Here is a 22,481-nt window from a genome sequence, read left to right on the forward strand (position 1 = left end):
AGCTGTTGAACAACTCAAGAGAATCAATGCAGGACATTTTAGGGGTTGTCAGTCATGTTGAAAATCTGTTCACAGCCCAGCAAGCGGAATCGGGATAAGCCATGCAATATCTCATCCAGCTGCTCTGTGATTTGATTGAACACAAAGTTAACACATGGAGACTTTAGCAGAATAGGGAGCGAACTGACTGGCGATATACCCCATGCATTATAGAATTTACTAAAATTGTAGCAGATGGTTGTGCCCTACATTAGGGCAATTATGCCATCTACCCAGCTCTCGAGAATATCCACCAGGTACCAGTAATGAAATAATTGTACACCCTGTCTACCTGTTTACCATTGCAGTCTTCCCATCAAGTGTCCTCCATCAGGCCTCGAAGGATGTCTGTCCGTACAGTCAATTCAAATGAAGAACGTCTCTCCACTTTCCTAAAAAAACTTTTTACCGATGGTCAAATTGACATGCTTTTGAGCACAGAAAAAACCTCACTGGCTCATCTCAAATGTAAACTTTTTTTACACTTGTATTTTTCCCCAACAACTCAGAACATAACACATTTTATGGTACAAAAGCAATATGCCACATGTATTTGGTCCCCCTCACAGGATACAGTACATTTCAAGCCCAGCAAGAACAGGAGCGTTCACACCAGACGGTATAGATGCACTTGAAATTTCCTGCCCTGTTTAGCATCGGGATTAGCACACAGCTCCCCATCAGCCAAATTGTCTCCTTCCCCTGACAGAGCACTGGATCTCCCATACAATGTCTCAATATCCTCTGAAATTTCCTGTGGCAGCCCCTCGCATTGTTGACTACTTTTTCTGCCGCCATACATTTTTTGCAATGTTTAGAGTGCTATGCGAGGATTGCAGCCGTCCCTGAGAAGAGTCCGAAGAGTACCATCCACTTTGTTAAAAAAGGTTTTTGATACTGGCCATATAGAGTTCTGGAGCACATATAGGAATTTGGGTAGGGTGATCATTTTGCATAATGTGGCCCTGTCCATAAGTGAAAGTGGGTGTTGTCTCCACTGTTCTACATCGTACTGATTTCCCAAAGGATCATCTCAGGTTCCTTTCCAGGAACGAGGTTTGGCCTGGTGTGACATCTATGCCCGGGAAGCGAAAACCCCATGAGAATCATAGCTGCGAGGGGCGACTAATTTTGTATCCCAGGTACTTTTCAAAGTTGCGAAACACTGACCACCGTAGTAGGAAATGAGATCATTGGCTCAGCAAGCTACATCGTCTGCATACAGGGACACCTTTTCGGGTTCACCCATCACTTCCAGAAAGCCCACCACATCCTTCCCAGATTCACAGCCAGCAAGTCAGAGACACCATGCACAGGACCAATAGGAGCGGAGAAAGGAGAGATTACTGACGGGTCCCCCTCCCAAGTTAACATTCATCCCATAGCAGTCCGTTCACCTTTACTTTTGTCATTTGGCAGTTGTACAGCAACTTCAACCAGCTGTTGGAACTCAGACCAAATCCAAGTAGCCTCAGGACCCGGAAGTGGTATTGCCAGTCTGTGGAGTCAAAATCCTTCTTCACATTCAGGGATGTAAGGGGTGAAGTTTCCTGTGTGTTCTACCAATTATGGAGGCAGCGGAGGTTGAGCCTAACTGCCCAGCTGGACATGAAGCTCGCCTGGTCATTGTGTACCTGAGCCAGGATGACTCACTAGTAGGAGCGCTAATATTTTCACCAGGATCTTAACCTCCGCATTTAATAAGGAGATTGGTCTGTATGATGCACAATGGGTGCCCAGTTTCAAAGGCTTGGGTATTACAACAATCGTTGCCCGCCTCAGATTGGGCAACAGTTCTTTCATCTCCAGTGCCTCTTTGTATATGGCCAAGATGTGGGGTCCTAGTACGGATAGAGTGCATTTGTAAATCTCCACCGGTATGCAGATAGGCCCTTGAGTCTTCCACGTTTGCATCAGACCCAGTCTCTGATAGTTTGTCTAAGGAGAAGTCTTTCTCCAAACTCCTCACATCCATGGACTAGAGACTCAGGAGAGGCAATTCCTCAAGTAAGGCCTTGATGTCCTTCTTAGAAATTGGGTTACTGGTTGGCTGGGTGTCTGCCCTGGTCAAGCAGTAACCACAATCCTAATCAGGGTAGGGCACATTTACACCCTAAATTAACTTGTGCTCACCCTCTGGTAATTTGGCACAGAGCAGTCAGGCTTAACTTTAGAGACAATTTGTAAAGTACTTGTTAACACTTCAAACAATAAAACAGCGAAAACACCACACAAAATGTTCCCACAAAAGGTTAGAAACATGGGGCCACATGCATCAACGAGAAAACTGGTCGCAAACGGGTAGATTAGCAGAATCTGCCCCTTTGCGACCGGTATTTTTGCATTTGGGATGCATCATCCCAAATGCAAAAATCGCAATTTAAGGAATCTCTAAATAGCGATTCCTTAAATTGCGATTGCATTTAAGGAATCCCAAATTGAGATTCCTTAAATGCAATGCATTAAAGTTAAAAAATTAGCGATTTCGCTAATAGGGGGAGCAAATTACCATGAAGTTGAACTTCATGGTAATTTGCAAAATCTTTGAAAAATGCACTTTTGTGCATTTTTCAAAGTTTCATGTTGTGCACACACATGCCCTTAGAGCATGTGTGTGGGCAACATATGTGCACAGATCAATTTCAGGGGTGCAATAGGGTGTCATTTTGACACCCTTGCACCCTTGAAATTGCATGAGCAATTTGCGAGTACCTACTGGCACTCGCAATTTGCTCATGCAATCTCCAATTCATTCCTAAGGGCCTGGAGGCCCATAGGAATGATTGGGACGGCATTCCTTAATTGCGACTCGCAATTAAGGAATTTGTAGGAATCGCTATTTTTATAGCGATTCCTACATGCATAGGCTTTTGCTGTTCCTTAATTGCGATTCCTTAAAAATCGCAATTTAGGAATCGCAAAAGTCTTTGTTGATGAATGTGCCAGATAGAGCTTTATTTAATTAACAAAACAAGACAAGAACGTCAAAAATCCAATGAGTAGAATCGCAGTTATGAATTTTTAAAGAATGAACTGTAAAATAGTTCTTAAAAGTATAAAGTACCAACCAAGTTATCTGGTTGTACTAGGCTGGATCAAATCCAAAAGTTTATGCCGACTGTGATGGAGCCCAGGCCGAATACCAGTACCAGACATGGTCTGCTGACAAGTACCTTGGTTCGTGTTGCATTGATGAACAACGGGGAACAAGCTTAATACAGAAGCGTCGTTTAACAAGAGAGCAGCAGCGTCTTCCTCTGTTCCTATGGGGCCCGCACAGAACAAAAGCGAGGATGAGAACATAGGGCCAGATGTAGATAATCCATAAATACCGAATCCTTAATACCGAATTTTACCGATTTAAGAAATCGGTATTTCTTATGTAGCTAATGAATCGGTAAAAAATACTGATTCCTTAATATTCCTTATTACCGAATCGGTAATACCGATTCGGTAATAAGGAATATCTACCCATTCATTCCTATGGGCGTGGGGGCCCATAGGAATGAATGTAAAGCCATTCTGTAATACCGAATCGGTAATACCGGGAGGTATTTCAAGGGTGCCAGGGTGTCCAAAGGACACCCTGTTGCACCCCTTAAATGTGCCAGTGTGCACATGTGGCGCACATACATGCCCTAAGGGCATGGATGTGTGCCACATGGCACTTAAAACAAAATTCAAAAGTGAATTTTTAAAGGAATTCGTTAATTACCACCAACTTGATGTTGGTGGTAATTAACGAATTCTTTAAGCACATAAGCACTCTTTTATGTGCTTTCTACATTGCATTTACCAATCCGGTAAATACCGATTCGGTAAATACAGATTCGGTAAATACCGATTCGGTATTTACCGAATCATCACCTACAATAGGAATGGCTAAATACCGGTCAGTAACCCTGAAATTAACCGAATTTCGGGCTTACCGACCGGTATTTAGCCACCTACATTGGGCCCATAGTTCTTACTGTACTGGAAGCAATTAGCTGACCCGTACTTTAACTGAATTCAGGGGACAGTGTTCCACCTGTTCTAGCAGATATCAAGGGGTCTGCCAAATACAACTTTTATGAACGGTCCTGACGATACCCGCCGACCCTTTATGGGCAAAGGAGGGTTGAAATATGTAGACCTCACTAAAAGATGCAATGGATACATTACATGTTTATTATACACATCTACTTTTCTTTTAACCTTATCCTTGTCTAATTTTTATTAAAATTGTAATGCTAGGTAAGAGGTAATTTTAGACCTCTTACTCTGGTATGGATCCCCACAAAGAAATCTCTTTGAGTGAAAGAGATTACCTCCTGGTTGGAGGAAGGAAGACCCGATGATGATGCTATCAACTATCAGTACGTTAGTGGCAAAGCATATACCACTGACCGAAAGTAGTTGGTGAGGGTCCCACAGATTTTTTTCAAAGGGATCCCCCAGGACACAGATCCCACTCTTGTTTGATTTTTGTAAAGCAAGAAAATGACAACTTTCTATACGTGGGATTTTCAGAATTGCAGTTTAAAATCTGACTTCACCATAAGTTACAATTTTAAATTGTGATTCCAAAGACACTAAGCTCAAAAAGTTGATCTCTTCCAGATTGCGAATTACACTTACAAGATGTAATAAGGTAATCCCAATGCTATCCAATGGGAGTGGTAGGCTTTGCGTAGGCATTGCTATAGTGAAAAACGACTTTGGGAGTTTTTCCGTACCAGGGCATGTAAAACTACATGTCCTGCCTTTTGAATACATTGCACCCTTCCATCTGGGATGTCTAGGGCTTTATTAGGGGGCGACTTCTGTGTTTTTAAAGGGAAAGTTTGTAAAAGGGTTCTTTTGCCAGGGCAACATGGCAGTGTAAAAACTGCACACACAGGCTCTTCAATAGCAAGCCTGAGACATCGTTAAGGGGCTGCTTAAGTGGGGGGAACAAACAGCGCTGCAGGCCCACTAGTAGCATTTAATTTACAGGTCCTGGGAACATGTAGTGCACTTTACTAAGGACTTATAAGTAAATTAAGTATGCTAATTGGGGATAAGCCAATATTACCATGTTTAGGTGAGAGAGCACAGGCAATTCAGCTCTGGTTAGCAGTGCTGAAGTGCAGAGAGTCCTAATACTACAAAAACATGGTCAGAAAAGTGGAGGAGGCAGGCAAGACATTGAAAGGAAGACCACCATAAGGCAGTCAGGTCTAACAGTCCTCTTCTGTAGTGGAGTGCCTTTCCATGTACAGATCCTGGTAATATTGTGCAAAGTTCTCTGCAATGCCTCTGTCTGTGGTAATCCAGGTCCCATCTGGTGCATCAAGTTCCCCCACCCATCTAGCCGCTGTATTTCTCCTACTGAGCAATGCCAGCAGCCGGCCTGTCTTGTAGCCCACCTCGTACAATTTCCTCTGTGTTGCCAGGAACTGTTGCTTGGCTATGTTGTGGGCTAGAGTGTGTACGCCCTCCACAGAGCCTCCATGCAGCACTATGTCATCTGGGCCCCTGTGTTTACATATCCCGCTTCTGTGGCTTTTTTTCTTTCTAGTGTAGTTAGTCATTCTTCTATTTGTTGTTTCTTGTGAGATTTGACATTCTGGGCCCTGTCGCAGAGGACCCCCATGCACACCTGGCAAAAGCATCTTATTTTTCTTGAATTAAAGGAAGGAATCCGTATAGGGTTCTGACACAACTTCACTGTCTTGGAGCTCCCAAATAATCAGCTGCCAGCTGCTTTCCCCTTTCCCAGTCTTGTAAGCTAGTATGATTCTGAGTTGAGCATGGTCTGCGATTCCCCTTGGTAGGTATTGTGCTTCTATATTGCACGGTCGGAATGAACTCCTAATCAAATCAAGAGAACGACCTATGGGCCCCAGATAATAATGAATAATTTTTGACTGTGGAGTGTTTGGCTCTCCACACATTTAGAAGACCCAATGAATATGCAAAGTGTTCCAGTGGAGACAGCCTATGGACAATGCATCTGTATAAGGGAGGACCATTCTAGTGACTTGTCCAAGACATTATTAAAGTCCCCATCTATGGTATGGATGTCTGCAGTGGCATTTATCAGTATGGGGCTTAGTGCCTGAAAAATAAGGACAAACATCGGTTTTCTACCTCTGGAAACCAGCAGCCATGCAAATCTTCCAGAGGGTCCAGCCATATCTTCGTAACTTGGCGGGGGGTTCATCTTTGCCAAAATAAAAAATTGTTTATTTTCTTTTTTTTTAAACATACTTAATCCCCCTTTAGTGTGGGCGTGCAAAGAATGGATGCATAGGCAGAGCAACATATATTGTAGATGCAGAAAAAAACCTGAGCTCAGGTTAGATACATCCAAGAGATTGGCAGTGACCTATCCATGGAATCAATATTATAGTGTCTACATGCAATTGAGGATTTATCAAAAGTAAATTTTCAATCCATGGCAGTATGTAAACATAATTTGAAAGAACATTTCTAAGTAACCCACCGCCCTCTCTTTCTTCTGGCTCACCCAATTATCTTTTAGCATATTCCGAGCTCTGCTTAGCTCCAAAATACTCCACTCCAGAGGATTCATTCAGCAAGACGTTTTCATTACCGCCAGGTCGCAGGGCTGACCGCGGAAAATGTGTTGATTTTCTTATGGTTGTACCTACATTGAAGTTGCATACAAGGAGTGTATGTAATAATGTTAGAGGGTTGTACTATGAATATTATATTGAGATGTTGACATTCTTTTTTCTATAATTCATCATTTTGCTGAATGATTCTTTGTACATAAGAAATTATTCATATGACCCAACCAGAATTGTTGGAATTTGGACTCAAAAGCAATTGTTTTCTGCATCTCTTCTAGGATTTTAATTTTGGGGTGCCCCATACATTGTTTTGCACCTGTTGAAGGCATGTAATGTCCAAATTGTGCCTTAAGAGTACTGCAGTGTGAAGGATATCCAAATAGTTAAGGAATCTCAAAGATATTGGTGTTGTGTCTTCTTGGCTGGGAATTCTGTGGTTACTATTTTAATTACATTGATGCTTTTTGTCTAACCCACACAGCATGTATATTCTATTATTGAAAAGATATGTTTTTAGAATGCAGAGCTGCATTGGATGTAGCTATGGGCATTTTTCATGCTGTCCCACTCAGTAGACTCTTTTTTTCTCCTTTGATCAGGTTCTCACATTCTGGATGCTACATCTCTCCTGGGCTTACTAGAACACCTGTCTTCTAGACATACATACCTTACAGATCTGCCTCCACGTAAGCCACAGAACTTGAACTGTGTCCAGCATGTGCGGTATGACCAGCTTCAGCCCGATACTTTAGTGCACTCACTTCTGAAAATCATTGGCATCACCATCATAACAGGTACGTTTTCATGACCTGCATGCTTTGTACTAGGCTTGTGCCTCGGACAGGACAGTTCTGTACATGGATTGTAGGACTGACCTAGTTAGTCGGCTACACCAGCTAGAAGAATATTCGAATCCCAAGTTTACGAAGACGTCTTTTAACTCCCCTAAGTTGTTGAAGTAATAGCATCACCATTATTGATGGCAGCCATATTAGAAAGAACATTAGTAACCTTATATCATGGGCGCAAGACATCCTAACTGTTCGCAGTCTATTAGTCAAGTCAAAGATAGCTTTATTCGATTTCAATATAAGAAAACCATAAAAGCACAGTAAAAATACATACAATAAAACGCGATAATAGAAATCGACATACATTACAATTTAAGTACATCATAGTGGAACAGTCTGGGTCAAACAAAGTTAAGAATTAATCCATAGAAGATCTGCACCTAATTGCAAATTTTAAAAACTTGGATACAGCATTAATGGTCATTTCATCTTCTAACAAAAGCAGCTTTAGGTAAGCAGGTCTACACTGCCTCAAACCCCAGATCTTTAATAGGGGAATCAAATATCTCTTCCTCCCCCACGCATAAAATTTGCAAAACAAAACACTATGTATTGTTGATTGCGTAGAAAGATCATCACAAGGATATTTAATTAAAGTTAACGACCAATCATTACTATCTGGGAAGGTTAGCAACCTATAATAACTACCAGTTCTCAATTGTGCTAGTAACATTCTATTGTAGCTAGATTGCTCAGGAGATAAGTAAAGCTGCAGACCAGAGCCCTGCAAAAGTAAATGATGTTGCATTACAGATACCTTACTCCTCTCCTCAAGCCACTGTTGATTCTCCAGAAAAGCAAGACAACAGTCCTTAAATGCCTTTCTGGGGATCAAGGATAGCGAGGAGGGGGTATTAAAATATGCTGGGTGTCCCATATTAATCATAAAATCCTTTACATATGAAAACCACTGGATATTTTTCGCTCTCTCAAGTTTGATGCAATCCAACAAAATAGCTCTATTAAAGGCGGTTGCCGTCGAGGTCCATATCTTATGTCATAACAATAATGGACTGATTTTTATCAGATCGGATATATAAACCAAATCTAGTTCCTTATGGCAAACGTATGTGGAAGTGGAATTGGGGACAGCTAGCAGGTATCGCAGGAAGAAATTTTCTTTTGCTTGTATTTCCCGACAATCTGCAATACCCCAAACAGGCCTACCCCCCAATTTATTGGCAAACTGTTTTACTGCGCCTATTGTGCGAGCAAATGCAAGGTTCCTTGTACTGGCCGCTGTTGTCCAAGTAACTTTTTTATTAAAAACAATCCCCAGATAAGAAAAAGTACTTGTAAGTCCTATCTTAGACTGCTCTAAAAAGATGTTACAAGAAATCTTATTCTTTGATGTGCAGCACATGGTAAAAGTTTTCCCAATGTTAATTTTTAGTCCCCTAGATCCCATGAATTCTGAAAAACTAGTTATCCCCTTTTGAAGGCCTGTTTGGGTTCTAGCCATGATAACCGCATCATCAGCGTATAATAAAATGGGCACCGCCGTGCCATCAATTTAAGGGTAATCTATTTCTAGCTTTATTAAAGATTCCGCCACACCATTTATATATAAATTAAAAAGAAAAAGTGCTAAAATACAACCCTGTCGAACACCTTTCATTATTGGGAATTTATTTGTACATTCTCCTCTTTTTTCAAAACGTACCTTTGCCCCTGCCCCTCTGTGTAACTCTTTAATAAAATTAAGGATATTTAAATCAATGCCAAGACCTAATAGAGTATCCCACAAAACCTCATGACTCAAGCAATCGAAGCTGAGCTGAGATCAACAAAGGTCATAAAAAGATTACCCCTTTTTGCCACTGTATATTTGCCAGTTATTATGGCTAGGTTAAGTCCTTGTTCAACAGTACCCAATCCTGGCTTAAAACCGTACTGGAACTTGGAAAGAACATCACTGTCCTTAGCCCATGTTTGCAGTCTATTTAAAATAATTCTAACTGCCACTTTCATCAAGGAATCAAGTAGCGAAATAGGCCTATAACATTTGGGATCATTTCGATCCCCTTTTTAAAAATAGGCACTACTATCGCATCCTGCCAGGAGGATAGAAATCCCTTATTATTACGGCTGTTTAAGACGTTCGTCAGGAGCGGGGCCCATAAGGAGATATTATCCTTATATATATCTATAGGAATCCCATCGGGTCCTGGAGCTTTATATTTTGAACTTTCATGTAGAGCTAATTCCACCTCAGAAACAGAAAAAGAAATCCCCAAAGCAAACCAAACAGAAGGAATAAGCTCGCTGGCAGCCAGCTGATTTTGACAGGTGTTAACTAGGCTGAGCAAATCATCTTTCTTATACAGCTCAGTGAAATGATCAACCCAGACTGATTCTTCTATAGCAATTTCTACTAGATCAGATTTCCTTTCAACGAAAAAGGGAGCATTTACTGCTTTCCAAAAGGCAGTATTATCTCTCAAGGAGGATGCCTTTATTAATGTGGCCCATGCATTCTCCTTTAACTCTAATTTCCGTTTATCTAATGCGTTTTTATTTACTGTTCTGGCAACTCTAATATCTTGCTGGTTTTTAGGTGTATTTTTAAAAATCTGCTTCAGATTAGTATGTGCTTTACTGCACTCTGAGTTAAACCATCCCTCTGCTTTATGTCTCTCCCCTTCCCGCAGTGTTCCTGTTAATTTATTGCCAATTTGTGTTGCGATCTGCTGGAAGGCAGTAATGACCGCACTTGGGTCGGGGGATTCCTCTAAGCAGGTCATAAAATTACTGAATTGATCTACTATTAGGCTTTGCAAAACATTTGTAGAGTCAACCTTACTCCATTTTATAACATACCCATTTGTTTTCGCCAGCAAAATAGCATGGCGATATAAATTTTCAGCTACATTAGGTACTGTTCTGATACTCATCCCAATATCGAAAGTTGAGCTTATCGGAAAATGCTCACTCATCGCAATGTCCTCTGTTTTAAATGACAGGACGTTGTGATAATAGCTAGTAGTAGCCAATGTATAGTCTATAACAGACCGCAATCCACGTCCATTAAAAGTGGGTTGAAAGCTAACCTGTGGGTTGCATAATTCATTTACAAAACCCAGATTCCAATCGTAAGTTAAGCTGTTAAGCAAATTTCCCAGCATAGAATGCTCAAAGTGAGTGCAAGGGTCACCAATTAGGTTAACCATTCCACATATACCCAAGTTGCTATGAGGGCATAAATGGCAATTAAAGTCACCTGTCAATAGAATACACATGTCATTGTGCTCCGAGCCTAACCCATGGCGTAGCGAATTATTTAAGTCTTCCAGGACTCTTTTCTGATCCTCCTTTGGGATATTATTGTACATGTTTACTAGGGTGATGTGTCGTTTGCCTCCCATTTTGTGAAAGAGAATCTGATAGAAATTATGCCCCCCGGTGGTCTGGAGCTTTATGGTCAGGTTAACAGTATTAGAAAAATATGTACAGAGCCCACCAGAGCATCTACCCCTACTTGACTGAGATGCAGACGAGAAATATGTACGATACCCTGCAAGATGAATTTCAGCCTGTTCCCAACACTCTTGAAAACAGATGACATCATATTTTTCAATAAAATCTCGGAAGATGGGGTCCTTTACCTTGTTTGATAGGCCCGCTATATTCCAGGATAAGAGGGCCAACATCCCACTTTGGACATCTCCTGGCGGCTCCAAAACAGAGGAATTATCAATACAAGTGCCTATTTCTATCGGTATGGGATTTACTCCGATGTCCCTCACTACAGTGTTTTGGGATTGTTGACAAACTAGTTCGCTTTCGTATTCGGCACCAGTATGTTTAAACACTGCGTGCTCTTGTCTTTTTAGTTCCTCTACTAGTGGTCCCGAGACAATTGGAGTCGCTACTATCTCATTATCCCATCCCTCATGCATAAGCCTTGAATTACCATTCGCCAAATAATTGGCTCTTTTGTTTGACTTACTAGGGCCCCCACAGAAATCGTACTTAACTCCAGCAATCAAAGGGAGTCAATCGACCATCTCCAGACAACTAAACCTATTGACGGTCGGTATACCTCTCCAGGTATCCCTAGAACTTACTTCCCTAGTTGTTTGCCACCCCCCTCCCTTCTATCTACTCCTCTCTCTTGAAGGCCTACTCTACCCCAGCTACGATCAAAAACTGGGTCATAACGAATCCTGGGAGGATAAAAAAATGAAAGTCGCTTAGTTCCAATACCTTCGTTATTACTCTTGGTATCCCATGAACAGATATACAGTACCCGGGTCTTCAAAATTGACCAAAATGCAGTCGCCTTGGATGGTTTTTCTTCCATGCCCCACCCATGGCACCCTACGCACCATTAGAATCTTACTCATCCTATTCGGAGGTAATGGTCGTTTTATATTGAGCCAATGCTGAACCTTATTTTTTAGTGACCCGATAGGCTCCTCTACGTCCTCCTTCAACTCTGGTACCCCGGTCAAAACCACCAAGAAAGGGGTTACTTCCGGGGGCAAGTTAATAGCTAATTTCCCCAATGGAGATCCCCAGCTACGATTTCCCATAGGATCCGAGGCAGTATCCTTGGATGTATTAGTCTGCTGTCTAGTGTTCACAATAGGGGTGTTAGTATTGTCTACTGACTTTTTCTCTAAAGCAGTAGAATCCATTATTTTTGCAATCTCGGCTGGGGCAGATGATTTATTTATCAACGAGCCCGCTGATTTATTATTTTTATAAGTTAACTTTCTGTCTCCAGCCTTTAATATCCCAGGATTACTCGGAGACTTAGAGAAGACAATCAATTCCGTTAACTGCTTTTCAATGCACCTCAGTCTATTTTCTAAAGGGGAGAGGTGTGTTTTAAAAAGCTCCCTCATATACTCGAAAAGTTTATTATCAGCCTCAACATCCTTGGTACTTATAAACGTGCTAGGGGAAGCCTCTACACTCCCTGACCCCAGAGTCGCGTTATTCACGTCTATGCGGGTAATAGTACGGCCAGTCTTTGTTTGTTGTTGTACTCCCACCTCATTGCTTAAGGATAGCTCGCAAGACCCCTTTTCCACATGCGCAATAGTTTTCTGAATTTCCTTAGTTTTATTTACTTTCTTTTCTTTTCTTTGAATTTTTTGATGATTTTTGTATCGCACCCTCTCTCATTCCCCTCGACTGTCTAGTAATTAAATCTTCTGGCAATGGATCTAATTCTATAATCGAGGACCTCTCTAATTGTGAGACTGATATACATTCAGAGGCCGACACTGACAGATCTACCATATTTGGGAAACTATGTAAGTCCGCATGAACAATAGGGTCTACTTCTTTATTTTGCTGGTCTGGAGTTTTAGCTGTTGCAAAGTGACCCATAGAAGAACGTTTTGCTAGTACTAAGTCTTGGGACACTCTCCGTTCCATAAGTGCAATCCCTTGATCAATAACAGAGTTAGCTCTTACAATAAAATTGTCCAATGGGCCAATTATACTAGATGCATCCATGGCCGTTTTACTCCTGCTCCCTCGTGTGGTCGCCATAGATAAATTGAATAACAGAACGGCCAGATGCTAATGTGATACAATAAACTACAGTAACCAACTTCCTACAGTAACAGATGTTAGGGGGGGTGCCCGGTCCGGTCTTACTCGGTCTTTAACGGGCTTAAACGGGCCCGCCCTTGGCCCGGGCTTCGCCCGGCGCGCGACCCGCGCGCGTCCCGCGTTGCGTCACAAGACTGAAAATTTAAGGGTAGAGCATGCAAGAAGGGGAGTGTCCGGGAAGAGGCCGCAGCTGATGAGGATATAGCCGCTGCAGGGCCTCGCAGTCCCTCACGCCCAGGAGCAAACACTCACAAAGTTCACTGGCAGAATAATTCCCAAGTACGAGCGGCTCCCGCGAAGCGGGGGCCGCGAGTCGTATTTAAACAGGCAGGCAAGAAGGGGAGTGTCCGGGAAGAGGCCGCAGCTGATGAGGATATAGCCGCTGCAGGGCCTCGCAGTCCCTCACGCCCAGGAGCAAACACTCACAAAGTTCACTGGCAGAATAAATCCCAAGTACGAGCGGCAGTCTATTAACAGAAGGCCCTTGCTACAAAGCTATTTTCTTTTCACTATCTCTTTAGCATGTCAATGATAGAAACTGAAAATAAAGAACATGCATCACTATCAGTTTAAATGAGGCAGACAGTAATCTTCCTATAAACCCTGTTGATTATTTATCTACTACAGACATACTCTGATGTCAGAATGTGTCTTTGTAGAGAAGAAAAGTTATTACTGGCTTCTACCAGAATATTAAATGTGAGTAGTGGTGTCACATTACTGGCCTGCAAAGCATCTCTGGCGAAGGATCGAGAACTCAATTCTTGCTTGCTAAGATGAGAATCTGCAGGCGTGGCTTATTACTGAAGCAGAGCAAGGCCTGCAAATAAGAGGATGTGAGCCCATACCAATCCCCCACTTACCTCTACCTGGGAATATTAATGTCATATTAAAATTAATACTAAGCCACCTCCACAGGGCTTTTGAAATAATATGCAGGGGGCACACAGCCCCCCGCAGCCCCGGGGACCGCCACCTCCCCAGGGCTTCTTGAAAAAAATGCATGGGGGCTCCTGCCTCCCAACGCTGCCCCAGGGACCGCCACCTCCCCGGGGCATCCTTAAATATGTGCGGGGGTCATCGCAGGGCCCCCAACCCCAGAGACCGCCACCTCCCTGGGGCTTAAATGTACTTTGAAGAAGTGTGGAGGGGGTCCTGCCCCTCCTCACACTGCCCCGGGGACCACCACCTCCCTGGGGCAAACTTTAATTACTGGTGAGGGTCCGTTGCAGACCTCGGGCCCCGGGGACCACCACCTCCCCGGTGCTAATTTGACGAAGGTAGGGGGGCCGAGCTTCCCCCCTTCTGGAGCCCTCTATGGCCCTAGGGACCGCCATCCCCCAGGGCCGGCTCCTGCAATGTCCTGGGGTGCCCACTCCCGGGACATTGCCGTTTGCTATGGCATGCCTCCCGCTCTGCCATAGTAAACACTGCTTTGCTTCTTAGAAGCGAGAGCAGGAAACCTGCGCTCACTTCCAAGAAACAAAGTAGAATTGCTTTTAGGTAAGGGGAGCTGCATGTTAGCAGTTCCCCCTGTCCAAAAGCAATGCCGGCTCCCACAGGAGGCGGGGAGCCGGCAGGGACCACGGGGGTATTGGGGCTTCTACGGTCCTCAACTTGAGGGCCGGCCCTGGGGAATGGGGTCCCCGGGGCAGAAGTGGCCCGGGAGGGGGGCACTCATCCCCCCACCACTTTAATTAATTATTTTTTAAAACACAATGCCGGCCTTCGGGGATGGTGTCCCCGGGGCCATAATTGGCCTCCGGAGGGGGGCCACGCCACCCCCCTCTAAAATTTAAAATGAAGGCTGGCCAGGCCCCGGGGGATGGGGTCCCCGGGGCCAGAAGTGGCCTAGGGAAGGGGGGCCTTGCGGCCCCCCACCTGTAATTAAAAAAAAAAACAGGCCAGGCCCCCCCAATAGTGGCCCAGGGAAGGGGGGCAACACAGCCTCCCTTCTGTATTAATAATTTTAAAAAAACAAAAAAGGAGGCCATGCCCCGGGGATGGGGCCCCTAAGGCCCTCAAAATATTAAGAGAAGGGGGCCACTCAGCCCCCCTTCTAACAACAAAAAGAAAAGCCACATCTCCCCGGAGGCCACACCCCTCCCTGTACCACTCTGCAAACGCACCTCCTGGGGGATTAAGTCCCCTTGAATCCTGAGGGTCTCTGGGGGCCAACTAGCCCACCAGGTTCCTCCAGTAAGCCCCATACAGTGGGATTGCTGAGAGGTGGTCCGAGGCCTCACCTCTTTTTACACCACTCTGCAAACGCGCCTCTTGGCGCATTGCTGGTGGGGTGAAGAGGTCCTCTTGTGTCCTGAGGACCGCAGGATTAAAGTGGACTTCATCCCTCGGGCAGCAGTTCCCTCTTTCTGCACCTCTCCTGCCTGTTTCTGCACCTCTCTTGCCTCCTTCTGCATCCCTGTTGCTTCTTTCTGCACTTCTTTTGAAGGCAGAAGCATCATCGTCAAGGTACCACAAACCCACAGCAAGTTTCAATAACCCATGTTGGCCTATTTTAGGTCGGGTGCAGAGCCAGACTCTATGTCATCCGCCTCTGCATGTGGCCGAATCATGGATGCATCAGGGTTTGGCTACCCCTGGGCCAGCTGGCTTGGCCACCTGTTTTTTCACTCACGCTCAGTATGACTCACAAACAAAACAAGCAACATACATTTTTATCTTTTTTATGCTAACAAAGTAGATTCTAAAAAGAACCACTTTTTTGATTCATTGTTAAATACTTATACGTGGTCTAAAGAGAATTTAGCAATTCAAATTTGAATAGTATTCAAGGATTTTCATGTGGAGATACTGTTATGAGATGTAAAAGACCATCTAGACTAATATCAACGTTTATCTTGAGTACAATAATAATACATGAAATATTGAAAGTAGATGGGAGGCAGTTTGATGGTTTTCATACCACGGTAAAGTGGTTCCACTAAAGAATAACCTCAGAAAGGATCAAAATCGTCAGGACGAGGCACTTGTTAACCTTGATGAGCACAGACCAGAACTTTCGGGGCACTCTAACACAGGTCTTGCATAGTGTGAATTAGTGCAGTAAAATAAGTGATGTTCACAACAAGTTTCAGTGCGACACATAAAATGCGGACCAGTGAATTAAGCAACTTCAACCTTTAGATCAGATTCAGAAATCACACGGTCAACGCTTGTACGATGATGCAATCAATGGCTAATCTGAGACCTGAAACATGGATTCTGAAATAAACTTTATAAATGTCTGGATTATAAACATCGTAGATTTCCTCCTTTTTTGTATAGATTTCCAATATTCACAGCAGTACTTTATAGTCTGTATATTTATCATTGATTGCAAGTGTGACCCTTTAGGCACCACTAAAGGCAAAGAATGGGAATACCCTTAGTCATGGTCATTGTGTTCAGGCAGGAGTACATGTGGGTGATTGAGCATTAGTACTGTCATTTTATTAATCCTTTATTCTCTACCTAGAGAATATTTTTTAAGGTGCAAGCACCGCCAGACTCATGGTGGCACGGCGGTGGCGGATCCAGCCACCGTCGCTCCGGCAGTCCGACTGGCTCATTAGGAGTTGGGCTGTCGGACTGCCCTGGGACAACCTAACTCATTTTTATCTCCTCCAGGGTTTACATGAAGGTTCTTCCTCCATGTAAACCTTGGAGGAGAGGAAACGAAGGGGGCCCTACGGGGCCCCCCTGTGCCTTAACCGCATTTGGATGCTCACATGGGAGCATAACATGTGCCCCCCCCCCCGTGTGCATGCACATAGCTTCCTGCACGACATGGACTTTCATGTCCATGCAGTGCATGAACTTTGGAGTGCGGTCCCATTGCGGTGCCTTTTTCAAAGGCACCGCCACCTTGAAAAGAGGCATCACCTCAAGACTGTCATGCCGCCCGTCCGCCAAACCACTGAAAAGTCGTAATCTGGCAGACTGGCTGCTGGGACGACCTTGAGTAGAGCTGTGGCATGGCGGTTTCCACCATGCGCCAACCCTCCGCTAACAGTTGTAATCGGACCCCATGTGTATTTTATAATCTTTCCACCAATGACCTACATCTTCTCCTAACATTTGTAGGTATGCATTTCAGTGTTTTTCTAAGGTGAGAATGGTATGCAAGTTACCTGTCAATACACAGTTTGAGTGTTCAAATCAGGTTGCATGAACTCTCTCAACAGCACCTTGAATGCCTTCTCAGAATACAATATTCCCACCCCTTATTTTACAATTACTAATGCGTAAAAGCTGTCATGCTTTAAGGTTATTGACAGTGGAAAGTGATTTCTGTGGTCTAAAAAAATCTGTCATTTCTGACTGTTCGTTTTGTAAATCAGGTCAAGATTACCTATGTGTGGATTCAGTTGAACTTCCATCGTTTGTTATTCGCTGTCACCAGCCAACATATCCCCAGCACTTGAGCTAGGTACTAAGTAGCCACCCCTAATTGTATTCTTTAATCCATTCATGCAACTACAATAGAAAATTCTTTATTTCCTGAAAGGAGGGGACATGTGGATCTTTATTTCCTTAAATCAAGAAAGGAAAGCTTTTATATCCTTTCTGTCTGATTTTTTTCACCTGTGAACGCAGCGCAAAGTACACACCTCTGTGGAAAAAAACACAAGAGTGCAATTGATGACTTAGAGTGCAATGACATTTTGTGCTTTCAGGCCGACGGGACATTGGATTGCAAAATCGTGGCTAGGAGAACGACGGTGGGGTAGGTAATGGGAGGTTGAAGGACTATTCTTTTAGACTTCTCTCCGAATGGCCTCTTCTGTGATGGGCATAGATCAAATGCATTACCGGATGTGTCCCAATTGAGCTGGAACATATCCAGACCTCCCCTTATCTTCATTTTCTCGTTCATTTCATTCCTTTCCAAAACCATCATTGCATTTGAAATTGCCAAACAGGGCCCGCATCAGAGAATCTGCCACAGGCGACTCCGTGAGTTAATGCCTGCCTCTGACATTCACTGTGATCTGAAGGTCACATTTTGAATGTAGGAAATGTCGACCCATCCATCCAAGATTGTTAAATTGAGTGCATTAACTTGGTTATTGGTAACATCTGTCACTACGGGGCTTAGAGATGGCAGACCTGCATTATGAAATGCTTTGTGGAAAACAAGTCGCTGTTATAAGTATCTATTCTTGGCTGCATTAAAATAGTCCACAAATAGTTTTTCTTTTCATGTGCATGCCTAGGAAGCATGGGTACATATGTTAATGGCTGAACATGGTCTCCAATTGAATTAATAATTCCAACAATGTTAAACAGAGCCCTCAGTCAAATAGCATAGTGTACGTCGCTTGTGATGTAAGCAGCCATTAACCTGGAATCTACGCACATCTGTTTTTGTAGGAAGCAAAGATAAAATATGTCAATGCTCACTGTCTCACCAGATGATGCCAACGAGTTGACCTACATGTCGAGCTACATGTCTAAAACTATGACAGACATTTCTGTGCTAAAGGAGGATTTGGAAAATTGCTTACACCAAAGATGTACCATTTTGGATTAATGGTCAAGGATACCACGCTTGGTAGAACACCAAATGTGGCCTTACCCGAGGCCTTAATCCTAATATACAAAACAGGCCCAGTCATTGTTAAACCCCATTCAATTGTCTGGGGCCTATCCAGATTAAACAGCATTGCAAGTCCACATGTTGGCATTGTTTAACACTAAAGGTATTAAGTAGGCTCTCTGATCCATTGAATAGGTAAACTGTGGCCCCTGACTGGTACCTGTATTACTTTATCATGACCAAATTGTATTGTATCGATGTCTTTGCACAACCAGTAGTTTATATACGACTACATTGAGCAGCCAGTGATCATAACCATCTCCACCCCTTATCACTAGTGATAATAAAGATTTAACCTTATATAGCAAGTAAAGGAAAATAACTGCTTGTGTACCAGCATTGTGTGACCGCTTTTATATCGCCCTTCTCCCTCATGAGACAGCTGGTAGGGCGATGGGTTTCTACACCAAAATCTCTGGCTGGGCCATATTTAGACATATCTTTTTAATTTAAAATTTTATACGTATTACACCAAACGCTAATATATCCAGGTCCATATGTCATATCTTAAATGAAAACCATCAACCTGTTAATTTTTGTCATGTTCGGAATCTTGGTGCTTTCCATAGTTCTGGGATTCTAAATCACCAGCTTCATACTCCCCTTTTGAAATTGTCTTGGATATATTTCCTATTATTTTGATTTGAGTCACATTAGATAGTGGCTTGGAGGATTAGCGTTAACTAATGATTGTTCAGTTATGGAATCTATTGGGTAGCAGCCAGCTAGACCTGGCTACAGCTTTGTGTAAAATATTGTGTGCATGGATGCATGCGATAGAGGACATTGCTTTGTGTTTGTTTGCTGGGGTGTACATTTGTCCATTGCTGGAATTCCGGTGGATATGTTTCAAGGTATTTTCCCTATTACGTGGCTTTGATGCCATTGTGTGTATGCAGGTGTGGTTATATGTCAAAAGATGTACTGTTGAGGTTGCAAATGAATAGCCAAGTAGATGGCTTTTATCTGTGCTCTGCAATACCAATCTCTGGAGTTATGTGTATTTCTGATGGATACATCTGCCAGTGGATACCTCACCTTGTGAATATCCCCTGCACCAGCATTCCACAGAACTTTTTTCCCCAGCTCTCTACGCCGACGTGGACGTCATAATACTTCGGCTCCGCTCGCGACTCCGTATGACGTCACCGGAGCCATAAGAGAGCCACGTCGGCGTGATGACGTCAGTTCCCTTTTTTCCGCGCCTTCGAAGCGTAACAGTTTTCCAGCACTCTCCTGCTACTTTGTAGTCTTGTAGTGGGTTATTGTTTCTGGATTTACCATTTCTTCGACGAGGAAGTCAGGTTTCAAACCTTGTAGGGAATGTGGGGGCCACATGTCAATGACTAACCCCCATGAGGATTGTTTGTGGTGTCTTTCTTCTGACCACGACGTGGAGGACTGTTCCAGGTGCAGAAGAATGAACCCTAAGGCCCTGAAGGAGAGAGAGGCGAAACTCTTCATGGCGAAAGCAAAGAAGGAAAGAAGAGGTGGAAAGAAGCAGAAATCGAGGCCGGAGTCGTCGACTTCGCACTCTTCGAAGTCGAAGAAACATCACAAGAAGAGGAAGCATAGCTCTGGGCGCCGGTCCTCGAGGAGTAAGATTTCGAGATCGCCGTCGCCTCGACGTCGAAGTAAGGATGTTGTATCTCCTTCTCCATCTCCTAGGCGGTCTCCAGAGAGGTTGCCTTTGCCGAAGCGGATTCCGGCGCGGTCCCAGGCGCAGTCTCTGGCGCAGTCACCGGCGCCAGTGGAGTCTTCTGCTTCTGACGCTAAACAGGAACAAGAGAAAGAGCTTTCTCCAGGACCAGCTGATCCTGCGGCGCCTGTTGAGGACACTTCGGCTCCGGTTCAGGGTACTCCTCGACCGGATTCAGAATCAATCCCTTATCCGCAGTTCCTGGCACCGGGTGCAGATTCAACGCATTTCCTTAATGCGATGTATGGGATTTTTCAACAGGCTGCCTTCCCATCCGGCGCACCATCTGGTCCCGTGGGTTCTATGGCATACACTTTGGGAGTGCCGCAGCATTATGCTCAGGCCCCATTTATGCCCTTTTTGCCGTTGGCTCCTTCGTGGCAGTTTCCGGCGCTGTCTGGTGATCAATCTCGGCTTCGTCGGGAGCGGCCTTCTTCGGAGCCTTCCTCGACGCCGTTGCTGACTCGTTCGGCTTGCTGCCCGGCGCCGCTGACTCCACGTTCGGTTCCACCGACTCCGCATACAGCGCCGCCGACGCCGGTTCCTCGGATCCGTTCAAGGAGAGAGGCCCAGAGAGTCTTCGAAGAGGAGCATTATAGGGAGGAAGTGGAAGAAGGTGAGGTGGATGCATCTTCTGGTGATTTTGAAGGCATTCAGGATGCTAGTGGTCTTGATACCACTCCGGAGTGGGAGCATTCTTCGACTAGGTCTTCGCCACCACAAGAATTGGCCCCCTATCATTCGGTTATCAAAAAGGCCGCAGAGTTGCTGGACTTGCAGTTACCCTCTGATGAATATAAGCCAAACCTCCTAACTGAAGTCCTGCATTCACCAACTTCGAATGTTGAACCCTTGTTGCCTTTTAATGAGGCTATCTTAGAGCCTGTAATGGATGTTTGGCGTAAGCCACTCTCTTCGCCTGCAGTCTCCAGACAAGTGGCAAGGAGGTATAGGGTGGCTCCGGGAGATCCAAGCTTTCTTTCTTCCCACCCTTCTCCAGAAAGCCTTGTGGTGCAAGCTTCATGTTCGAAGCATTCTTCAGGCGCCTTCCCTCAGACTCCTGCGGATAGGGATTCTAAAAAGACTGATCAAGCATCCAGAAAGGTCTTTTCTTCAGAGAGCATGGCGCTTAAATCTACTAATGCCACTTGTTTACTAGGGCGCTACGTTCATGCACTGATGGACTCTATGAAATTATTAGCCCTTAAGCTGCCAGAAGGAGAGAAAGCTTCTTTTATGGAGGTGGTCACTGACACTCAGGCTGCTGCAAGGCAGGTAATTCAGTCGGGACTAGACACGGCTGATTCTGTGGCAAGGATAATGGGGTCTTCGATAGCCACTAGGAGGCAAGCGTGGCTACGTTCTTCTGGCTTCTCTACTAATGTTCAAGCCACTTTGGTAGACTTGCCTTTTGATGGAGAAAAACTTTTTGGCGAGAAGGCTGATTCTGTCTTGCAAAGATTTAAAGATAGCAGGGTTACGGCGAAATATTTGGGACTACAGACTCCTGCTAAGGGATTTGGTCTTAGGAAATTTAGAGGCTTTGGGAGATCCTCATTGCGTTCCTTCCGGCAACCTCAGCAACAGCAGCAACAGCAGCAGCAGAATCCCCTCTATAGGTCGTATAGAGGAAGGCAAAGGGGACGGAGAGGTTCTGGCCGCAACCCATCTTCATCTTCTGCCTCCTCTGCACCCAATGAAGCTTCAGGGAAGCAGCCCTAGATCCCCCATCCTAGATCATGTGAGACCTTTGGGGGGTCGGGTGTCCCACTTTCTGCGAGGTTGGAAATCTGTTACGACCGACCTTTGGGTTTTAAACCTTGTGGAGACTGGGTACGCCCTTCCCTTTCGGGAGTTTCCTCCCCCTTACCCTCCTTGCCAGGGTGTTTGCTCAGAAGACCATCTGCTTCTTCTGCAGAAGGAGGTTCTTATTTTGTTACAAAAAGGTGCGATAGAGGTGGTTCCGGAGCAGGAAAGGGGTCAGGGATGCTACTCCTGGTATTTCCTGATTCCCAAGAAGGACGGCAGATTGCGTCCAATCCTGGACCTCAGAGTCTTGAATTTTTACCTGAAACAGGAGAAATTCAAGATGCTGACCCTTGCGCAGGTTCTTCAAGCGTTGCAGCAAGGAGACTGGATGGTGTTGATCGACTTGCAGGATG

General features: G+C 44.4%; 1 protein-coding gene across 2 annotated transcripts in view; it reads left to right on the forward strand.

Moving 5' to 3' along the window:
* The window catches only part of SHLD2 (shieldin complex subunit 2), an 844,943-nt gene that overhangs the window by 426,538 nt on the left and 395,924 nt on the right, over positions 1-22,481 (forward strand). For both annotated transcript variants that reach the window (XM_085607834.1, XM_085607842.1), the window contains exon 5: positions 7,199-7,393. In XM_085607834.1, coding sequence (XP_085463960.1) covers positions 7,199-7,393 — 195 coding nt within the window. The remainder of the gene's footprint in view (positions 1-7,198; positions 7,394-22,481) is intronic.

The sequence above is a fragment of the Triturus cristatus genome, chromosome 1_2 (genome assembly GCF_964204655.1).
Source record: "Triturus cristatus chromosome 1_2, aTriCri1.1, whole genome shotgun sequence".
Lineage (NCBI taxonomy): Eukaryota > Metazoa > Chordata > Amphibia > Caudata > Salamandridae > Triturus > Triturus cristatus.